Below are 24,890 nucleotides of genomic sequence, written 5' to 3'. Positions count from 1 at the left end.
TTTCCAGTATATCCAGCCCACAAGCTGCAAGAGCCAAGACACTGCCTACCGCTTAATACTCTCCACAAGTCTCGCTTGCAGAAGGACATGTCATAGCATCTCCACACATTACCCACCATTCCATCATTGAAGTTAATTTTGCTTCATTAAAGGAATACGTGTCTAATTCCCCTAATCGACATGGTTTAATCACTCTTTCGTTTTGTACAATATCAATTTTATACACACAGCCCTCACTAAGAATATTAAAAATATGAATTTACGTCGTAACTTTTACTTTCGTAATAGCTTTACAACTTAGACATATAGACCTCAAGTTGAGTGGCAGCATTCACGTTGTTATGGATGTACATGGGCTCTAGTAACCACTTAACACCGGATGGGCTGTGAGCTCATGCATCAGTCCACGCGATAGAAGCCGATCTTATCTTACTCGTTAAAAGTGTGGTAGGTACCACCACCCCGCCTATTTCTGCCGTGAAGCACTAATGCGTTTCGGTTTGAAGGGTGGGGCAGCCGTTGTAACTATACTTGAGACCTTAGAGCTTATACCTCAAGGTGGGTGGCGCATTTACGTTGAAGATATCTATGGGCTCCAGTAACCACTTAACACCAGGTGGGCTGTGAGCTCGTCCACCCATTTAAGCAATAAATAAAAAAGACATTAGCAGAATTACTCCTGTTCCCTGACATTCGTTTCATTACATGTGTGAGACATTGAGCCAGTAATATCAGGTTAACTCGCTTAGTGGGTTAAGGACGGTCTTAAAATTTGGCACGAATCGAACTTACTAGTTATTTGAGAGTATTAAGGTTGTTGGCAACGTATTAAGGCTAAACAGTGTTCGCCCTACTTCCTCGGAGGGAAAATAAAAACATTTGCATGGTTTCATTCTAGAGAAACAATATATTAAAGCCAACTTTTGCGATGTAGTTGTAGTGATATGAGGCCAATTTTATTTATTTGTTGTCCTTAAACAAAAATAGCGGAGAAATTTGCCGTAATATTTATTACTAATATTATAAAGCTGAAGAGTTTGTTTGTTTGAACGCGCTAATCTCAGGAACTACTGGTCCGATTTGAAAAATTCTTTCAGTGTTAGATAGCCCATTTATTGAGGAAGGCTAAATAACATTACGGTAAGATCAATACAAGTGGAGCACCAATAAAGTGTTTCAAAATAGGGGTTTAAATAGCTCCTTAACATTCTATAATTCCAAAATATGTTCACTTTCTACGTAAATGAAGTGGGAGGTAAAATTTAGCGTTAGTATGCCAAAGCAACTTTTCCACGCGGACGGAGTCGTGGGCAAAAGCTAGTCGTAATATAAATTATAATTAATATATTATAACTCGAACAGTGAGTGTTGTTTTATTTCACTTAATTATATTTTAATTTTTTATTGCTTATAATAGTCCATGTGAAAGAACCTACAGCGCACCTGTTGTGTAGCGATTATGGAAACTTAACAAACAGACATCATAGCATGGATGCCGCCACCCACCTTGAGAATTGAGGTCTACGTCTCAATAGTATAAAATAAGAATATTTCTTATATTTCGTAAATATCTCAATCAATAAAATACAATTTTAAGCAGTAAATAATCATGATGACTGATAGTAATTAAAACTGTGTTACAGTTGTAAGGCCCATCTTCAGATTATTATAATATACAGTAATTACGCAAATTGCACTTTTTTTCTGACGATGTTATTCCGTCATCGTGGATGTCATTCGCGAACATATGTCTTGTAAGTATTTCATTAGAAACATTGATACCGGCAACACTAGACACGAGTATACTGGGCGTATTATTCTTTAGACCAGGGGTCGCCAAATGGATGACCGCCGCACGCATTTTTTGAGGCTATAAATAATTTCATTTAAATGTATCATAAATTTATTCAATGTTTCCTCTTTTTTTATAGCTTGATCTTTGAAAATAAATATTAAAATTGGTTACCCTAATTAGTGATATCACAATATAAATACGATTGATTTTCGGGTACAAAACTCGAATTTTAATTCGCGAATTTTAACACCAATTATTCATTTCTAAGCTCGAATCCAATTTTTTTTTATTGCTTAGATGGGTGGACGAGCTCACAGCCAACCTGGTGTTAAGCGGTTACTGAAGCCCATAGACATCTACAACGTAAATGTGCCACACACCTTGAGATATAAGTTCTAAGATCTCAAGTATAGTTACAACGGCTGCCCCACCCTTCAAACCGAAACGCGTTACTGCTTCACGGCAGAAAAAGGCAGGGTGATGGTATCTACCCGCGCGGACTCGCAAGAGATCCTACCACCAGTAATATTATAAATAAACATTATTCATTAAGAACTACAGTGATTAGGTTTGCACGAGCCATGTATAGTTTAAAAATGTTTTAAATCGTGTTAAATTAAGCTTTTATCAGTCTTCCTGTGTCGCGTGAACGACAGCATTGACTAAACTATCGGATTTAAAATTAATTAATAAGCACGAAATTTAATAGTAAGTCAGAATGAATTGACTGCTGCTTAATTAAACACAAAAACGCTTTATAGCACGTAGTTCCCTCGTTAGGAGTTGATTAGTTTTAATTTCATGAAGCATTGTGCCGTCTTAGTAAAAGGAAGCTGTCGTTGGTGAATTTTAATTGAAACAACAAGTACGGTTCGCAAAAAAAATATCAAAACTCGTGTGTGACTCCGAACTTGATTTGACGAAAATTATAACCAGTTATTCTGCTGTTAACGGTACGTTCATTAAAGCCACTGTTTGATTGATATTCGAAAAAAATCTATGATACCTAAATATTTAGATTCATTTTATGATAGATAATAATATTATACAATGCAATTGAGTCTTCGGCGTCATATGTCAAAGTGCGTGGTAGCTTTAATGTTATCACATCTCTGAGTTCCAGTGATCAGTCAATACCAGACGGCTGTGAGAAAGAACCGGAGCAATTTAACAATAAACTAGTGGTCCCGCAGTAGTCGAAATATAGTATAATTAATTGAAATTATAAGTTTGAACATTATTAAGGTTCTATTGTCAAAGACTATATATATATATATACTTATATTATATAATCACAGATTTCGCCAAGACTACATTATAGACAAACAATATTAAAGACTAACAATATTAATCTATTCTCAATTTGACTACAGACTTTAATTAAGCAATAACAAAAGTTTGACAATAAATCAAAAGTAATCTGAGTGTGTGTGTCTGTGTATTTCAAATACATGGTAGTGTGTGTCATGTTTCTTTTACTGATTTAGTGTATTTTTTAGGAATAATTAAATATACTAGAGGTCCCGCAGTAGTCGAAATTCGACTATAATTAATTGGAATTGTAAGTTTGTACCCTATTATGATTGTATTTTATACTTCTATAATCACAAATTTCGCCAAGACTACATTATAGAAAAAAATTAACAAAGACAAACAATAATTAATCTATTTTCAATTTGACAACAGACGTCAAGAAGAACAGTTTGACAATAAATAGTATGCATGCGTGTGTGCGTCAAATACATGGTATGTAGTGTGTGTAATGTTTTGATTTAATGTATATTTTATGCATTATTTAAAAAAATATTAGCATTGTGCACTTCTTCTCTATATTCTCTATAAGTGTGGAAAATTTCATACTCCTCCGTCCGCGCAATTTTCGTAAAAAGGGACACAAAGTTTTTGCTTCACGTATTAATATATAGATAGATGATTAAATTACACGTTTATAATCAAGAAGCCTCAAGAACGCATGTCGAGGTCTCGAGCCAGTAATCACGACAGACAATGGCTTTACTAAATCCAATTGACTGTGCTATCTGAAAATCATATTATTACGTATCATCAAGAATTCTGTTTGATAAATTGGCGCCAAACGCGTTTCACGTTGTGATTAACGCAAACAAACTGCACTTATTAAAGATCGTCGAACGAAGTTTTGACCCAATAATGAGACCGTTATCCAAACAATACGGGAATAGCGCACACAATATGATTGAGTAATCAGGGGATAATTATTGCACGTGGCCCCGACGGTAAACACACGGTCGGGCAGAGTAAACAATGCACGCTTACTCATGTACAGTCGCAAAGAACAATGATTAGATTATGGGTTTGTTTTAATATGATTATATACCCGGTTGCTCTGTCCGCTGCGACTGTATGTGCGACGATTTTGTATTTAGAGAACAGAAAATTCATAGAAAATGTTTTTGTTTCTTTGTTGGACTATCTTACTCTTCGAATCCAGCGGGATGGATTATTATTATTATTATTTTTAGTATTATAGCTTAGATGAGTGGACGAGCTCACAGCCCACCTGGTGTTAAGTGGTTACTGGAGCCCATAGACATCTACAACGTAAATGCGCCACCCACCTTGAGATATAAGTTCTAAGGTCTCAAGTATAGTATGGATGTAATATTCTCTGCGTCAACCCTGTCCTGCTGTCTCAATGGCCCCGACTGGGCTCCAGCCTGGTCCGGGATCGGGGGTCGGCTGTGAGCGGCAGGAGTTTTTGGTAAGGTTCCACATTTCGCCTGTACAAAAAAACCCTTTGAATCGGAAAGCGAGACTGATTCGCGTTAAAAATAAGCAGGATGGTCGAGCTCAAGCGCTTTGATATCGACAGAAAATCGGAGTCATTGCCTTTACCAGTGTTCTTAGTGCGAGTTTTTTAACTTTTCGATCGCGTGAAAGTTAACTCAAATTTGTATGGAGTTGGAACAGCGCCCCTAGTGGCAAACGAAGGGAAGCTGTTCCAGCTCCATACAATTAACTTTTACGCGTTCGAAATGTTAAAATACTTGCTTTAAGCACACAGAAATATTCCGGCATTAGGTGTACATATTTTTGTCTTATTATTTCCACCACCTTTAACACAGAAGAATTTCAGCTTTGATCCGCCCAATGCTGCATAGGTTCGCTAAAGCGCTCTCCAAGCTCGTCACAGATAATTAGCCTAGTTTGGTTACGATTCAATCTTTTGTTCTCGACTATTCTTTCGTAAACCTATCGGCGTTCCAATGATCGATCATACAGAGCCGATATCTCGGTTAGGGGGGCAGAGGATGTGCTCAAAACAGCCAGCAATTTCTAATATGATTTAATATCACGCCTGCTTTACATTATGTCGTAAGAGCTAGTAGAACTGTTTAGCGTTAACAATTTAGAAGGTGTGGTAATAACAGTGTTATAAAAGTACTCGCTTCTAATGAGAGCATTTTAAGTTCACAAAGCATACGTAGCTTACTGATGCCCAGCTTTGCGGTGGCGATCTAATAGCAACATATTTCTTATTGATTTATTCATATTGGTTTTCACATAAACAAAAGGTATATGTATATGTATTTTTTTTTTATTACCTTTTTAGGCAGATGAGCATACGGCCCACCTGATGGTGAGTGGTTACCGTCGCCCATGGACTTCAGCAATGCCAGGGGCAGAGCCAAGCCGCTGCCTACCACAAAAATATTGTACACAATAAAAATATTGTTCAAAAAGTAATGATTGAAGTGTGGCATGTGTACTTCCGCAATTACACTAAAATACAACATTAATTTATTAATTACATTAATTACGCAGGTACATTACAACATTAATTACGTAATATAGTTTTGTAGCATGCTACGTAAATCTTCTGTATCTAAATATCTATATAAAACTCGAGAACTGTTAGCCCAATTGATATGAAACTTTGCACACATTATTAAGGCGACATGACCACTCCGACGAGCATAGTTATGTTAGTGTTGGTTAGGTAGCGCTGATGGCAGTGTTTTTATATCTTTTTTTTATTGCCTTTGTAGGCAGACGAGCATACGGCCCACCTGATGGTAAGTGGTCACCGTCGCTTATGGACGTCAGCAATGCCAGGGGCAGAGCCAAGCTGCTGCCTACCATTAGGTACTCTCCGCAAGCCTTGTTTGAAGAAGGAGTATCTTTTGACCCAAAGGTCGAATTGATATGAAATCTATTTAAATAAAATGTAATATAATATGTAATGTAAAATGTAAATAATGTGTGTGTCTGTATGTTCACCTTAAATTATCTTACGTAATTAGCTTTCCGAATCGTCATAATATAGCTTTTAAGTTTTAATAAAATTGTATTTTGTTGCGGGTGAAGCCGCGGGCGCATCTATTATTAAATGTAAAAGCCTATGTATACCTATATATGTATGTTCCTTATATCTACGTTGTTTTACTAATAATAGTCTATACACTGCAGCCACTAAGCAATTTTCATGAAATTTTCAAGAAATTTTCAGGTTCACGTAGCGGTCAGAGTAGCCTTGCGAGCTTGGTAGCGGTCGAAAAATCTACTGCCTATATATATTTGCTGGCAATCGCACTGCGTTCGATTGATTCGTTAAAAAATCTATATTTAAAATCGAAAAAAACTAAATTAGTGTTAAAATAAAATGATTCCCATGGGTGTTGTACGACGCGTTTAAAGGATTCAGTGGAGAATCAGTAGTAGAATTTTCAGATTAGGTGTTATCCAGGAATAATGCGGACGCTAATCAGCATTAACCGGTAGCATTGCTTTTAATCAGTTCAGTACGTGTAGATCTTATTTCTTGCCATTGTAATACATCTTGCCGATTTCAACGGCTAAACAATAATGCTTTCTAGTTTAATAAATAATAGTTTAAAAAAACTAACAAAATACGCTTTTATAGAAAATCCATTTAAAAATAGAAAATAAATTTTAATAAATTTGAACTAAAAATAGTGTAAGAATATTTTATAAACAGATATAAGTAGAAGGGTTATTTTGTTAATATCCTGAAAAGCACCTCACGCTATTTTACAATAAAATCATATTATGTTCTAGTTAGTTAGTTTTTTTAAGCTATTATTTATTTTTCATTTTTAGTTGAATTTCAATTTTTTTTATTATTTTATATTTACAATTTTAGAGGAAGTCTGATAGTGGCACCTGTGACAGAGAAGCTGAGGAGTGCACGTTTGGGATGGTATGGACATGTGATGAGACGGAATGAAAATGAAGTTGTTAAGGGAGTGTTAACTATGAATGTGGAAGGATTTAGAGGAAGAGGTAGACCTAAGAAGAAATGGATGGATTGTGTGAAAGACGATATGGGTAGGAGGGGAGTGAGCGAAGAAATGGTATATGATAGAAGAGTATGGAAGGAGAAAACATGTTGCGCCGACCCCAGGTGACTGGGAGAAGGGCAGGATAATGATGATGATGATGATTTAATTTTTTTTTTTTTTAATATTTATTTGTCATCGGTCCTTATTAAGTATACCAAATTTCGTGTTAATCCGACGTTTTGAAGGGCTTCAAAATCATGTTCAAAGATTCCGTTACAAACATACATACATAAGTCTGAAGCTAATAAAAGCGTATTAAAAAGTGGGACGGCCATTACAAAACACAATTGGGACTTCGAGTTCATGTCTCAAGTTGGCGTTTAGGTTTGCAATACCTAAGTGTTCTGCTAACTAGGTCGGAGATATTTTCCTCTACTATATAATCTGCCTATTTAAATAAAAATCAATGTCTGTATGCTACCATTCGTTCGATTGTGATTTCACTTGTTACAATTATCGTTGGCACTTCAGGTTAGGTTTCTGCTATATTATGATAGGTGGCGTGCGAGAAGTTCCAAGAAGCCGATATTAGCTTTAACTCCTATATGTCCCCTGTCCTAATGCCATAGGGATTGCGGTTGGAGACACAAAATTCAAACACACAAAGAAAAAAAAAAGCGTAACACTCACCTCCTATGCCTGCAACCAACCACAATCATTGCCTTTTATAAAGTTACTAGCTGACCCGGCAGACTTCGTGGTGCCTCAATCGATAAATCAAAAGACCTAAACTTTTGTATAAAATAAAATTAAAACAAACAAAAGGAATCCGTTCGACGGGGACACATCAAAGGAAAAACAAATTTGTTATTTTTATTTATTTCCGAGCATTTTCATATTTATCTACGTTTTAAACCTTCTCTGGACTTCCGCGAATTCAAGACCAAAATTAGTCAAATCGGTCCAGCCATTCTCGAGTTTTAGCGAGACTAACGAACACTACTGGTGGTAGGACCACTTGTGAGTCACACGGATAGGTACCACCGCCCTGCCTATTTCTGCCATGAAGCAGTAATGCGTTTCGGTTTGAAGGGTGGGGCAGCCGTTGTAACTATACTGAGACTTTAGAACTTGTGTCTCAAGGTGGGTGGCGCGTCTACGTTGTAGATGTCTATGGGCTCCAGTAACCACTTAACACCATGTGGGCTGTGAGCTCGTCCACCCATCTAAGCTATAAATAAATAAATAAAACATTACGAGCAATTCATTTTTATTTAATATATAGATAGTATGTTAGCAATATGATGATTACTTCCTAAGCTTTCAAAACTAAATGCCGAATTGCTTCGTCGCTTAAATAAAATTTTGGTGCACGCAAAATAATATTATTATCAGTACAAAATATAAATCAATGTAACTTCAATTCTAGGAAATTTCCAGAATCCGAATACGAAATCAAATTTTTTATCTCAGCTCTGTTTGTTTAGGAGCGTCATGTTTGCTTTGTTAACGGACTAAAATGTCAAAGTCAAAGGTGCTCGGGTAACCGATTTCAAATATTTGATTGTCGATTTACGATAATTTGCAGTCGTCCTAACTTCTGTACGATTGTGTACTTTGTTCGATGAAATTTGACATTCGCTCATATAGTTTTAGGAGCCGCTTGTACGAAGTAACTAAATTTTAATTAGCTAAAAAACTAGATTAATAAAGAATCTAATAAGATTAGATAGATTTTTATTCTTCTTTTTTTTTCCTACCTATGCTGATAGCCTTGAGAGGCTATTTCAGCTTCGCCCTAACATCTACGTGAGCTCACGGGACTCAAACCGGAGTGTTGCTAACACTGGCCCTAGCAAGAGCAGTGCTTCGCAGAATCTACCGCCAGATCCGAAACGCGACCCACTGAGAAGATCCGGCGAGAAACTCAGTGGGCTGTGTCTGTGGGTTAATTTTTCTTCAAGATCGTTTTGCCGGATCACAAATTCGATCGAGGAAATAATCAATAAAATAATAAAAAATAAGAAAAAAATTCAGCTGTTTTTTTACATTGCCTTAATACTTTTACATTATTTGCTTAGATTATTACATTTTATTAGTTCTTTGATCGTAGATCGAACGACAATGACTTTATAATGTTTACGAGATGAGCAAATTTGTTTTCTTATCAAATAGTGAAAACGAAATGTTTGGTTGTTTGCTAATGAATACAAATGAAAATTATCAAATCGATTTTTTAACTCTATACCTATTTTTATATTTATTTGTAGCTTAAAATTAGTCCTTTTTTAACCTCATTTAAATTTGAAGTTTTTACAGAAATGTCTCTGAAAATATTATACTCAGAGAAATCTATATTTAAAATCGAAAACATTAAAAATAAAATGATTCCCATGGGTGTTGTATGATGCGATTAAAGGATTCAGTGGAGAATCAGTAGTAGAATTATCAGATTAGGTGTTATCCGGGAATATATTATTATATAAATATACTATACTATACTTATACTATGCTATACTCGTAGAATAATGCTAGGTCAGCTATACCTTACGAATTTAATATCGGTTGTTTGTAAAATAATTTCTTTACGTTTTCGTGATAATTCAAGCGCACCTGACTCTTGTTAGGTAATGGAAAATTCAAACGACAAGAGTGTCTCATTAGCGGGCTTCGACAGTTCTCGGAAGAGCATCGCCCGTGAAAGATGACAGATGACTATAGAAGAATAACGACCTCATTTGTCACATACCTACTAATTAAGTATCTGAAGGTCCACAATTTTCTTGACATGTTCAGGAATGAATTTTTTTACGTACAAATAACATGAACTATAACATTTATGCTTTGTCACGATTTGATTATTGAAAATGATTCAGTAAAAATTTTTAGTAACTATTCATATTTTTTTTATTTCACATAGGTAATGTGATCATTTAGAATAGATATGTAGATTGTACAAATACATCTGCCGGTTAACTGTTTTTTAATGATAAGACAAATCATTATTCTTAGCTTAGAAATTTCGTAAATTCATTTATAAAGTTTATTTATTCTGTAAAATAAATACGTTGATGTCTCAGAATCACTTCGCCATCCATCACAGCGTTGGTATAGTAAAATTTTTGAATCATCGTATCTAGGTTCGAAATCCTGGCCGTATTTACCATACTTGTTAGTCGACGTCCAAGCTGATATTTTTACTGTCATATTTTAGATTCTGGCACCCGTAATACACATATGCGGCAAACGAAGGAAAGCAGCTCCAACTCCATGTTGAAGGATTACTGCTTGCCCGGAGGCCTTTCAGTTTCACCAGGACAGGTGGGCGAGCAAGGCTCAGCCAGGAGGCGTGGGATTTGCTAACAGCTGCCCGAGCGCCTCTGAAGGAGACCTAACAACTCAAGAGCAACTGTTTCGCGAATAAATCTACTACCGGATCGGAATCGCAACTCGCTGAGAAGATCCGGCGAGAAACTCAGCGAGCTGATGCATGGGTTAGGTTGCACGTCGACCTCTTTGCAGAGTTCGACGAGTACGGTTACCGGGATCCCTAAGCCTGCTCCTAGTGTTAGAGCTGAAGGCGTCTAATGAAAAGGTTATTGGATCAGATGGATCCGTAAAGACGTGTCTAGGGCGTTGACGGTGACTGGCTCCTGCGTGATCAGGATTCGGGGAGTAGTCAGCGGCGGCAACGATAAGGCAATTAACATGACGCATAGCCTTATCGAAGTACCGTTCCGTCGCTGACTTCATGTATTTCCGGAGGCCCAGGTCGTCGTGTAGGTCAACGTTCCTCACGAACCACGGAGCTCCGACGGCTAACCTGCAAAAGCGGGATAGTAGAGATTGTAGGGATTGGAGGGTGTCTGTGTGTGCGGCCTGCGTGAGCAAACATCACACTTGTTGGGGAGTGCTCTGAGGAATTGTTCGAGATGATACCGGCATCTCGTTTTTACCATCGCACCGCCCGCCACCGGAGTAGAGTTCATCCATACTACCTGAAGCCACTGCGGTCATCCACAGTGCGTTTCCAGAGGTCTTTTTTGCCACGTACCATCCGGCTATGGAATGAGCTCCCCTCTACGGTGTTTCCCGAGCGCTATGACATGTCCTTCTTCAAACGAGGCTTGTGGAGAGTATTAAGCGGTAGGCAGCGGCTTGGCTCTGCCCCTGGCATTGCTGAAGTCCATGGGCGACGGCAACCACTCACCATCAGGTGGGCCGTATGCTCGTCTGCCTACAAGGGCAATAAAAAAAAAAAAACACTCGCGTAAGTCATGACGGGCCTTATGCAAGTTTTATAAAGTGTCACCTTGTTCCGAAGGGACAGTTTACTCCCCTACTGTCTATGCGCTAACTAGGTGTCGTACGATAGGTTCCTATTCATCTATAAAACTCCTGCTTTAAAATGAATCAAAATCATGATTAGACTAAATTCATTTAGACTTAGTTTTAAATCAATAATTCCGTAACAGTTAATCAATTGTGGTTTATTAACCTCGGAGATCAAAGATACGTCCGACCGCCGGCTGATTTGTTTATACATCGTGTTTCTTTTCTAGTTAACGTGTAATCATCCTAGTTTTATTTTTGATTTAATTATCGGATTAGAACGCCGAAAGAAATGTTAAACTATTTTAATGTACTTTCTAGCTTACTGCATTTTTTTTTGTTTCGATTAATCTATAATTCCACGCAAGTATCATTTGAGTCGTCTATTATCAAAGGTGGCAATCTGTGCATTTGGACAAAAAAAAATTATTGATATGTCAATACAGATTGATTTGAATATAATCGTCTCCTTCAAAGAATACGGTTCAAAACCTGCATTAAATAAAGGTTAATAGTTAACCTGTTATTTATGTAAGATGTCGTTCCGAAGAGTTTTGTGACTGCCAATGGAATACAAAGTCAATAATTCGTTTTTCTGATTTACCAATCATTGTCCAAAAGTCAGATTGCCGGCTTTGATAATAGTCGACTCATTTATCCTAATTACGAAGATTCTTTTGCCTTGGCTAATTTATTTATAAAATGCGCGCAAACCTTTATCAAGTCTGTCGTCGTCGTGGCCTAAAGGACTTATCCGTTAACGGTGCATTCGTATCTAGCGATGCAACGGTGTTCAAATCCCACAGGCGGGTACCAAATTTTCTAATGAAATACATATTTAACAATGTTCACGATTGACTTCCACGTTGAAGGAATAACGTTGTGTAATAAAAAAGTTAATGCAATGCAATGGTAGTTGATAAATGTAGCCTTTCACCTGTGTAACGTTATGTAGTATAAGTGGAGACACTTTCTAGCAACTAATTTTATACCATTCCATGCCATATTCCAAGCATCGTGGCAAAAAGAACCAGTTATTAGGAATAGTACAACTGTAATTATTTTAAATAATTTATTTTCAAAAACAACCAAAAGAGACGAGAAATATTAAGAATTTTTTTCTTTAGATCAAGTCGAAATGTTGGTTTTGGTCAATTGACAATTTTGACACTATTTAATTGGCGAACACGAGCAAGTAAAGTGAATAACAGGTAGAAAAATATTTATTAATACATATATTCCATTTCAATTAAATATATAAAAAACCATGTTTCACGTAGATAGATATAAAAACTACACAACCATATTCTATCTATCATTATGTGGTTCCGAAAGCTTGGGAGTCTATTATTAGATAGCATTGTATAGCTCTTGACAATAGGGGTAAATCTAGGAAAATTAGTGTTCGCAGTTGACAACACTAGCGAATTCTAAAGGCGTGATAGGGTTGAACTGCTCATAAAGGTTAAATAAAAATTAATATCTTTTTAAAAAAATACTTTATTACGTAAAAATGTGTAATATTACATATAATATTTAACGGCCGTCTGGTGTAGGGGTAAGTGACATGGTCACTACACAAGGGGGTCGCGGGTTCGAATTGCGCCAAGGGAAGATATTTGTATGATAAATATAAATGTCTTTTCCGGGGTATGGATGTATATTAAAATATATGTATGTGTATAATAAAAATCTTATATTTATTTCCGTTATCTGGTAGCTGTAACACAAGTTCTTTACGAACTTATCACAGGACCAGTTAACGTGGCGTGATTGTTAGTAAATATTTATTTATTTATTATTTAAAAAAAAATAAAAAAAAATAATATGTAATATTGTACATTAAGCTATGCTTAATCTCTATATTTACAAAAATGTTTTACAAATAATTACCTAATCACATTTCACGTTGACATCTTGTTTTGATAAAATAATTTAAGCCTACGTGCGATAGATGGCGTTGTACTACATTCTGATAAATGTTTACAATTTAGCTTAAAACAAGCGAGATATCGGAACCTGCCCGCGCGGGCTGCCTATACGCTCCACTATACAACAAAACTTTCCAAATTTAAAAGCTGTTGTAAATTATTTTAAAATTATCTTATTCATCATCTTATTACTAATATATTTGTACTTGGTGATGTAATATTTCAGCTCCTCAGCTGCTGTAATGGTCACTTCTGCAACTTCGTCAACAGGTGGCTCTGTAATAAAAAATAATTTTGTAACGATTGATATTAGAATATTATATACTTTATTTACTTAGTTAAAAAAACAGCACTCATTATTTACGTAAATTAAATGTTATTCATATTTAATCGTAAGGATTATACGAAGCAGCAAATTAAAATAGTATAATCAGGATTATACGAAGCAGCAAATTAAAATAGTATAATCACCTATGTCTAAGCTATAACTATAAATACAGCAGCCAATTTAGTTAGCAGTTAATTTAGTATAATAGAAAATTATAAATTAAATATATAAATAAAATATTACCTAAATGTTGCCAAACTGAAGGCGGAAATACTGGTTGTTGTGAAAACACGTACACTACTTTAGATTCCTTTTTGAAACACTGTTCTGTTTGACGTTCATTGCTTGTCATTTCCACGCGATACCAGAAAGCGGGTTTCCTAAAAATAAAATTTTTTAAGATGTGTGGTGTCGTGAGACACCAGATAGGAATGAAGTTCCTTATTATAAAAACTTTATTTTAAGTTCTATTCGAGGTGTAAAGAAAATAAAACTGGAGGTTTCGCAACAATTCACGGTCATTCGGTAACGTGCGAACTTATTGTGGTACATTCACAGTTGTTTGCATAAGAGTTAGTGTATCGTGCAAACGAACGCTCTGAGATCGTGGTCAATGAATGATAAAAAAATATGTTATTTTTTGTATGTTACTACAAAGTTAAGTCGTACACTGTGTGCATTACTAATAAAAATCTTACGTTACGGACGTTTTTTCCCGTTTAGGGTACCCCCCCGCATCGTCCCATAAGGAACTTCGTTCCAAAATCTCTTAATTCCTCAGTCCCATACACACCAGACACCGTATCGGGTTAATAACAGGTGTTTTACTCACTTCAAATGATCTTGTACTATGTTGTTGGATATTGACATGGCGATCCTCTGCACCGGATCGCTCAGAAGCTGTCCAACTGTACGAATCGGTGATTTATCCGCAACATAATGTTCTAGAAGCTTCGATGCTACAGGCTTTAGACTTTCTGGAATTGGAAATAGGGTAAATAGTTTCAATGCGAGACAGTAATGCAATTATTTCATTGTCAAGCATTGCAAATTAAATTTTACTGCTGTTAGAGGTGGGGCAGTGTTTGTCATTTGTTTTTTTATTGCTTAGATGGGTGGACAAGCTCACAGCTCACCTGGTGTTAAATGGTTACTGGAGCCCATAGACATCTAAAACGTAAATGTGCCACCCACCTTGAGATATCAGTTCTAAGGGCCCAGTATAGTTACAACGGCTGCCCCACCCTTCTTCAAACCGAAACGCATTACTGCTTCACAGCGGTGGTACCTACTCATGCGGACTCATAAGAGGTCCTACCACCAGTAATTACACAAATTATAATTTTGCGGGTTTGATTTTTATTACACGGAGTTATTCCTTCACCGTGGAAGTCAATCGTGAACATTTGCTGGGTACGTATTTCATTAGAAAAATTGGTACCCGCCTGGGTTTCGAACACCGGTGCATCGCTCAACACGAATGCATTGGACGTCTTATCCTTTAGGCCACGACTTCTCAACTCACTAATATAGGACTTTCTGTGGTCTTCGCAAATCGCAGACATCATATGAGCAGCAAAAGTAGCTTTTAATTATCTTTTAATTATAACTCGTGTTTTTAATACGAGAAAATAGAAATTAGATTAATGATGTTGATGAATTAATACAATATAGTTTAAGTAATATATATTGTATGTTCTACAGTCGTATGGTTACTGAAATTTCCCTTACCAAAGTCAGATCTAAGGCTGGTCTCTGCACGATATAAGTGTTCTAAGCAGACGTGTACTTGAGCGAACTTTGTTAGTAAATTCTTCCAAGGATTTATGTCTATTTCGTCCGTTATTAAGGGTACCTGAAAACAAATTGTGCATGTTACAGTACTGTGAAGTAATGTGGATCGGTATCAGATTCCTGCCTTCCCTGTGACCAGTGATCTTACAATAATTGTTATACCAGATATGATATGTTATACCAGAGTGTATTTAAAACTGATTTCTTGGATCAAACACTACTAAAAATTTTCAATGCTGAGCTCATTATTAATTAAGCTCATGATTTCATTATTCTACTAAACTTTTTTAGTTTGGTGAGTGAGAGAGAGAGAGAGTAAATAATAGAAATAAATCTCCCACTTCGGAGAAATAATTAAAATTCATTTTAGGTAAGCTGTCTCAGGTTTAAGAGGACTCCATTAACCGCTTCATCCCTCATCTTTAGAGACGAGATTTAAGTGTCAATTGTATTCTATAACGGCTGTTTCACGCGTGACTGCTTCGTGGTAGAAATAGTTAGAGCTAGTGCTAGTGTGTTCCACGGGGAGTGCTTGAGGAATTGTACTACTGTGGGCTTACTCCACATAAGTATTAAATATTATTTTGGATTCATTATATACAATATATAAACATGAGAGATATATATATATAATATATATTAATTTACTATACATAAATTACACACACATAATATAACAATAATATATACATGTACTATATACATTCACACAACAAAATACTTCTACGTAATGTACGTTACGATACGAGTCTGCCGGACGACGCGACGACGTAATGGAAACGAACAATTCTACGTCATACGACCGAGATTGGTGTAATGTGTGAGCCAGTGTGAGGGCAGTTAGTTAAAAGATTGGAATTGTTTACACATCATATCGTTCGGACAAAAAGTATTTATTTTTCGATAATTTGTTTGTTGTTGCTTAACCTATCTCTGTGCTTGTCACTCCTTCTTTCTCTTTATTAACTTCTTGTGTGTATGTGATTAAATAAACTGTTTGTGTTTGTGTACGGAGTGTACCTACATTATTTAAAACCACCTACCAACCATCACAACCACCGAAGGTAATTGAGCTAAAACGCATTAATACAACTAAACTACCATCGCACCGCCCGCCACTGGAGTAGAGTTCATCCATACTACCTGAAGCCACTGCGGTCATCCACAGTGCGTTTCCAGAGGTCTTTTTTGCCACGTACCATCCGGCTATGGAATGAGCTCCCCTCCACGGTGTTTCCCGAGCGCAGTGACATGTCCTTCTTCAAACGAGGAAAGTACTTAACGGTAGGCAGCGGCTTGGCTATATCCCTGGCATTGCTGAAGTCAAAGTGCGACGGTGATCACTCAACAAAAAAAACCTTGCCGTAAGGGCTTACAATTTGCTCCAGCACCCGTGATTACGCATCTTTCACTGTGGAAGTTGTTCGTGAATATTCAAAACACAGGCACAGTCGCGTCATTCGATACGAGTTCACCGGAGGTCTTATCCTATAAACCAAGATATTTTTATCAAAACTACCTTTTTTATTTCTTAGATGGGTGGACGAGCTCACAGCCCACCCGATGTTAAGTGGTTACTGGAGCCCATGGATATCATCATCATCACTATCCTCCCAGTCACCTGGGGTCGGCGCAACATGTTTTCTCCTTCCATACTCTTCTATCATATACCATTTCTTCGCACACTCCCCTCTTACCCATATCGTCTTTCACGCAATCCATCCATTTCTTCTTAGGTCTACCTCTTCCTCTATATCCTTCCACATTCATAGTTAACACTCTCTTACCAACCTCATTTTCATTTCGTCTCATCACATGTCCATACCATCCCAAACGCGCATTCCTCAGCTTCTCTGTCACAGGTGAAATTTACAACGTAAATGCGCCACCCACCTTGAGATATAAGTTCTAAGGTCTCAGTATAGTTACAACGGCTATCCCACCCTTCAAGCCGAAACGCGTTACTGCTTCACGGCAGAAATAGGCAGGGTGGTGGTACCCACCCGCGCGGACTCACAAGAGCTCCTACCACCAGTTAGAACCTCGTACCTCATTAACGTCCTTCTTGTCGCTGACGAGACCGTGCTTCTTGAGGGACGCGAAATCATCGACGGTCAATTCGTTGGTATCATCAACGTAGAACGAGTCCGCGTCTAGTCGTATCGAGTTCTCTCCGGCGCTGAGACTCTCGAACGGGTTGAGGGTGAAATCGCCTCCGCTCATCGTCATGTCTTGTATCGTTTGGTTGATCTGCTCTATTGACTCGTGGCTCCTGTCGAACAAAACTTTAGTATTAGTATAGTTTTTTACTGGTGGTAGGACCTCTTGTGAGTCCACCACTTGTGGGTAGGTACCACCACCCTGCCTATTTCTGCCGTGAAGCAGTAATGCGTTTCGGCTTGAAGGGTGGAGCAGCCGTTGTAACTATACTTGAGACTTTAGAACTTTTAACTCAAGGTGGGTGGCGCATTCACGTCGTAGATGTCTATGGGCTCCAGTAACCATTTAACACCAGGTGGGCTGTGAGCTTGCCACCCATCTAATCATCCTTAATTAGCCCACGGACGTCCATTGCTGGATATAGAGGACAGGATCTCCAGCGTCAGTAGGTCGTGGATCCACCTGATAAGGTCCACCGTGAGAGAGCACGTCTGACGGAAGTAAGACGTCTACAAAAATGACAATTTTTAAGGTATATTATGAGCCTTAATAGATGTTAAAACATGTTTCATAAATTAATTAAGCCTTTTTTTAAGGTTTCATTATTATTATTTTCATTACATTATTATTTCTGAAGTTTTATGTTCGTTAAAATTTTAATAGTATGCCAAAGAAACATGAATAATTTTATAGGAAATTTGTTGGGTTAAAAACTTGACGGATGTCAAAATAGTTGATGTTACTTATATAATATTATGTGCTATTATTAAAACTAATGGGCCCCTGGAAGTCGAAATTCGACTATAATTACTTCAAATTATAAGTTCGTTCACTATTATGATTCTATTGTTAAAGACACATCTCTCTATAATCACAGATTTCGTCAAGACGACACTTTAGACAAATATTAATAAAGACAAACAATATTTAATAATTTTTTTTAAGGGATTTTATGACCTTGTAACTGAGACCTTTAAGTCATGTGTTATTTTAATTTATATTCATATTTTTATGAAAAATGATATTATGGAGTAAAATTAAATGAAGATGATTAATTTGAGACATTAATCAACTGGGATGAAATGAAATGAGATAATATTGGATGAAATATTATCTAAGTAAAATGGTGGTCATTTACTAAGATTTTTTCAGTCGACTTTTTGGAGGATCCCGACAAGTTACGTCCAGCGGCTTTGTTTCATTTTCCCACATTTGTGCACTTTCACAGATATTAAACTTAAGATTAATAATGATATGTATATTCAAATACATACCTGGCATCGGTGTTCCAGATGCCTGCTATATAGAAGGAATGCTCCAGAAGGGACATTACTTTGGTGTACTCCCACATGGTCTTTTCTATACCGACTTGAGCGACCAAGGATAGCGCTTGCGGTGGACTTGATCGAAGATTCTTCAAGACCTTGGACGTTTGAGAGTGACCTCTGGATAGTTTGAGAACTATTTTCGACAAGAAAGTTTTGTTGTTTGCGTCTATCTGTAATAAAGCAAAGTACACATTAGCAAAGGCATCTAAATCATGATGAAAGAAAAAAATGCATTTGTATAGAATTTTAAGCCATATGTAAATTGAATTTAGAATGACATATTTTTATTGCCTTAAAACGACCATACGGTCCAACGGATAGTGAGTGATCACTAGTGTTTTTTAACTTGTGTATTCTATAGTAATGTGTGCTAGGACCAGGTGTACTTACAAATGGTCTTATTTTCCCAGAGGATATGAATTTAAGGGCTTCCAATAACAGTGTTATGAGTTCTTCAGCTGTTTCACAATCTGAAATAGATATAGACCATTTATTATTCATAAAAAAAAATTATATTAACCGTTTCTTTTTTTATTGATGTACCCATACACTGAAAAATTTTAAAATTAAATATTTTTCAACAAAATCACTGCTTGTTAATATGTGTGAATAGTGAACCCGAATTCGTAACTCATTTAGAGCTGTTAATGACTGTGGCAATAGCTTTTAGAATATATCCAGTCAAAACTTGAATTACGTTAACATTTTTTTAATGATAATCTTGCATATACATAATCTCTGTACCTAATTTAATTTTGGAAAATCAGTCTCCTGACTAAAGACAGGTGCTCTTGGTGAATCTGCTCAATGAAAGATCTTTCCTTCTTCGTTCCCTATAAATTCAATTCAGATTTTAAAAAAGCGGGCTGTCGTTTACCGGAATAAATCAAATATGTATATATATACATATTTGTGAGCATGTTAGTATTTGAATTGATATTTGACGGTATTTTTAGCAAAAATCTTATAATCTAATATGAAGGTCAAGTCAAACATAATAATTACCTCGCAATATATCCCACAGTTTGTACGTGAAGTCATTACTTGAGCCGTTCATGTTCATCCGAGTCATGCACTGGCCGAGGCTGGTCGTGTCCTCGTCGACACAGAGGCAGCCGCCGGCCGGGCACTCTGCGGTGTAGGCGTAGAGTTCAGTTTCGTTCAGCAAATCGGTGAGGCGTTTAGCGTTGTTCGGATGTTTCGCGTTTTGAATGTTGGCTCTGGAATGTTATAAGCGTCGGTGGTTTAATGTGCGATACGACCGGTGGACTGAGCGATTGAGGAGTGAAACAGATGAGCAGATACCAATTTCTCTTTTAATAAATACATATAGAGTACATTGTGCACCAAGGGAGAAAAGTTGGACATTGCATAGGTTGGATAGGATTGGACGTTGGATAGCTGATGAAACGTAGATATTGATAAGTATATCTGCCAAACAGGTGCCATAATATTTTTTTTAGATATCCTTGAAAGAAAAATTAACTTTCAAATATATTTTTTGCTTTTTATAAGTTTTAATCGTCTACAACGACTTATTTATTCATTTTACGTACAATATTGTTTACAGGGGTCTTACAGCATTTTATTTTACAAGTAAAAATCAAGTAATAATAGTAATTAGGCTTATGCATTTCAAAATATCTAAGCTGATAGCTGAAATCTTTGGGTATTTTTTATAAAAAACAATTATATTCAAATATCTCTAAATTGGTTAGATTTATGATAGGGTGTTTCATAGTCAAATCAGTCAGAAACGATGTAAACTACACGCCCTTAACGGGAATAGGTCGACTTAACATGTAACCCTGTATACTTTATGGTTATGTGAAAAGCGGTGTAATGGTAATTAGTAATGATTTAAAAATACCTTATTTGAGCTGTCTCCAAATTGACAGTATTGAATCCAGCCGCAGTCATGTCAACTAATATCTGATTGAGATTGTGTAGGGCGCATACTGACTTCCACACAGCATTGCATGGACTAGCTAAATGTCCAACTACCACCTCCTGCTCCTAAACGAAATTATATTAAGATATATTTAAATATCTACATACTAATACCTTATACCTAAATTAGGTGAAGTAGGCAGGTTGACCGTTTATTTTTTGAAAAACAAAAAATTGCTTTGCACGTATTTTTCTTGGTGATTTTACAAATTTCTTGTAATCAATGTGGAAAAATTTAATGACTAGCCCCCATATATTCTACATAAAATATTTTAAGACCAAAATGGGATTTATTAAATTCTAACGATATATGAAATTTTCTGTAATTGAAAATAATTTGGCCATTGAAATAATAATTACTACTGGTACATATTATAAATTCTAACTAAGATGGGTATTTGTAATATTGATTTTATGGCTATCTCTAAATTAATGTACTTACTTTTTTATGTCTGTCTACTATGTTTGAATTATTTGTGAATTACTCTATCCTCATGCCTCATAATATCTGGTGCAACTTATGTTGCAGAAAGGGAATTAACAAGAAACAATTAGTAATACAACGTTATATGTACTTACAAAAAGCACTTTACAGCTGATGTAAGGTGTCTGAAGGGTTTTCGTATTCCATTCACACTTTAACTGTGTTAGGCCGCTGTGTGGGACATTTAATAGTTCATCTGAATTATAGGAACTATATGATACACCGGTTATTATGTACTTGCAGTCTATTGTAATATTTATCTGTAAAGTAATCATATATCACATTAACCCTTTCGAGACTCCTGGTATTCCATATATACAAATATATGTTTTATAAGAGTAAATACTTTTAATAAAGTTATGTTTGGTTCCCACCAATACCACATAGTCCCTTTGTAACATAGGAAAACCTAAACATCTGCTATGCAACTCTTACCGCAACCATGTTAGTGATATAACTGGAAGATGTAAGAGGTATGCTCAAAGTCAAATTCAGAGATATACAAATATAATGTCAAGAATGTGACATTACACTTCATTCAAAATGTTTTGCAACTTATCTTATACCTAAAATATTTTGTAATTAGAGGTGAAAATCGAAATTAATATTTTTATATGGAGTTGATGGTACACTTTAATTATTTTTCTTCTTTATCATTGCACTCTTTGCCAAAATGTTTGTGTCGTTATTGGGACAGCTTTATCATATATCCAATATCCAACGCAGCACAAGACCACCACCACCACTACTTTGAGACAAAGTTGTAGTTTGAGACAAAGTGGCTATTCCATTATTGAAATTGAAATGCTTTGCAAAACGGTTGAACCTATGTAAGTGGTTTAAAAATCACAATGAGCAAAGATCGTATTCCTGACTGCACCATCATAGTTGATGAGTGCGAGTGCGCGTTCTGCAGAAACGCGGGGCCGGCGCCCTACGATGTTAGGGAATAATGTCTACCTCCCACTGTTCTGTCTATCTTATGATGCTATATTAATCCGGACTACCCGACAAAAGTGACGAGGGGAGGTATATAAATATATATTCCCTGTAGCCAAGTGTTTGGTTTTTGTGGCCCTGTGAAGTGGTTTGCTTGTACGCACATCTGCAGAAAACATAGCTTACCGAATCAGTACTCAAATTCTCTTCCTTAGCATAGTTCTCTACCAATTCTGCAATATCAATGTCTTCGAATCCACGAGACCCTTCGTACGTCACAATACCTCGTTTAAACTTTTCTTTATCTGGTTGAACATATAGTAACAGAGCTTTGATTTGATCTGTAGGCGTGGTTAGAATCCACATTGGCAGTGTTTCCTCTGTTGATTCTAAACGATTAGAGTTGTAAAGGTTAGCAATTTCTCTGAAAATATGCAATAAAGGCTTTCATTATAAATCCTGATTGTTACTGCCTTCAGCCTATTCAATTTGGACTAAAATACTTGGGACAACTTGAGCTTTTGTCTGCATCAGTAAAAAGAGCATTAAACTCTTCAGCGAATCAATTACCACTAAAGATAAAATTTGGAGGCAAATTAGATAAAAAAATTGGTTGAGGAATAGCCATAGTGGCTTGAGGATGCAGTCACTACCAGCCTCCCTATGGAATAAAGATACACAAACATCTTGGTTTATTTTAAATCAATAGTTAGATTTGAATGTATATTTTCAACCCTAGCTACAGCCAATGAGCAAGCACTTAATCCAGGGTGAAATTTTTTATTTTAATATTTTTTATTTAAAAATTATCGTCAATAGTCTTGTTAGCAAAACTCATTGGTAAAGGATAAGGAAAAGCATAGAAATTGAAAAATATAAATTGTATTGCCTATATTTTATATTTACATACCTTGCTTTATCTATGCTTATAGGACCATGGGATCCTTCTTCTTTAGCCCACAACTGTGGTTCATCAGATGAAAAGGTTTCATCAAGTACAGTGTGTAAACTCAAATCTAGTTTGAGTGGTGATCCAGTTAAATCAAGATTTTCTAAAATGATTAAATATTATTGATATAATACTAATAGGCTATACGTCTAATATAATACACATGGACAAGTTAATGATACCCAGAAAACAGATGGTGACTTGAGTATATGTTTGGCTTTGATTGTGTATTTTAGACCTATCTCACTAATATAAATTTCTGATCTTTATATGAAATACTTGTTTTTTTTAAAGGACTTACCAGATTGTTTGTTAGTGAATTTTTCCCCAGTTTCATCAATAAACATCTGCTTACTCTGTGAAAATATTTTGCACAATGATTGATAATTTTGGCAATAAACGTAGGTAAACAATATTAAAAACAAGAAGAGTTCATATTGAACATTTTAATTCTTAGTTTCCTTCTAGTGTATTTTATTTATTTGTAATTATAGAAAGTACAATCTTACTTTTTCATACACCATCACTACTTCCTTATTATCTTTCGTGTACATTCCAACGTAACTTGGGCTTTTTTGTTTTTCTATACTAAAGTATGTATTAGAATAATAATCTATCACAGGTATAAGTAATAAATCCATTACTAGAAATTAGATTCTAAAGTTAATATACAAATTATGATGAATTTAGTCGTTGAATCTCTAAATTTCAAATTCAAAATTCGGATATTTTGATCTTGAGCATTGACTTTGACAGTAGCAGTAGTTCTATTCTATTTTCCTACTAAAAAAGCTAAGGTATCAGACCATACAGCCTAATCTTTTATAATGTGGAGTGAAATGAAATGAAATGAAGATTTGAGACAATAATCAACTGGGATGAAACTAAATGAAATGAGATGAGATGATATAGGGTGGACTTTTGGAAGATCCTCAGAAGCTACGTCCAGTGGTTTGTTTCATTTTCCCACATTGGTGTACTTTTACAGATACTAGTCAGTTAATAAACCACCGTTACTACATATTTAAACCTGGAGAAGCACTAAATAGACAAAATATAACAATTCACACAACTCCGTTTCTCGCATTCCCGCCAAAAAGTCCTGACTTTGACATTTGACTAGATAATTCGATTTTTCCAATAAGAAAAGCGAAGGTATCACATACCACAAACTGTAATCTTATAATTTCACATTTTTAACACTACAAGTCCGACTGGCGGGACTTTTGTGAGTTTTTGTGAGTTCGTTGTTCCGGGCTGTTGGCGAAGATGATATAGAAATAATGTTTACACTGATTTGGTATGAGGTTTTAATATAAAAGCGACACAATAACTAAAATAAAATACAAAATGAGTTGAGAATCGTACAGTTAAACTAAGACTCGCAATATTTTACTGGTCGTCGTCGCGCGCGCTGAGGGCGTGTGTTTTCGCGCTCAGAGAGCTCTGTCTCAGCGGGCGATAAGGCGGCGGCGGGGGCGGTATCGCACGTTCGTAAATTACGTTCCGTTATACATTCCTTTTATGAAAAATAAAATGAATAGAAAAAAATATATTAATGAGGTGAAGTTGATTTATTTGCGACTGTAATTAATTAGGATCAAATTAAATGAAATTA

The 24,890-nt window shown here is 36.1% G+C and overlaps 1 protein-coding gene across 1 annotated transcript; it reads right to left on the bottom strand.

Moving 5' to 3' along the window:
- Window positions 1-12,893: 12,893 nt before the first annotated feature.
- Zwilch (zwilch kinetochore protein) lies at window positions 12,894-24,025 on the bottom strand. Its single transcript, XM_089728394.1, has 14 exons — window positions 23,782-24,025; window positions 23,574-23,628; window positions 23,234-23,375; window positions 22,510-22,747; window positions 21,480-21,644; window positions 20,821-20,966; window positions 19,956-20,170; window positions 19,341-19,420; window positions 18,897-19,120; window positions 17,512-17,734; window positions 15,400-15,523; window positions 14,501-14,645; window positions 13,912-14,048; window positions 12,894-13,616 (listed from the first exon to the last, which is right to left on the bottom strand). The coding sequence occupies exons 1-14, from the start codon at window positions 23,911-23,913 to the stop codon at window positions 13,498-13,500; spliced, it is 2,145 nt and encodes a 714-aa protein (XP_089584520.1). The 5' UTR covers window positions 23,914-24,025; the 3' UTR covers window positions 12,894-13,497.
- Between the last annotated feature and the right edge of the window lie 865 nt (window positions 24,026-24,890).

This window comes from Bombyx mandarina, chromosome 06 (genome assembly GCF_030267445.1).
Source record: "Bombyx mandarina strain Sakado chromosome 06, ASM3026744v2".
Lineage (NCBI taxonomy): Eukaryota > Metazoa > Arthropoda > Insecta > Lepidoptera > Bombycidae > Bombyx > Bombyx mandarina.
Note: the sequence above shows the minus strand (reverse complement) of the source record. Positions and strands in the feature narration are given on the sequence as shown.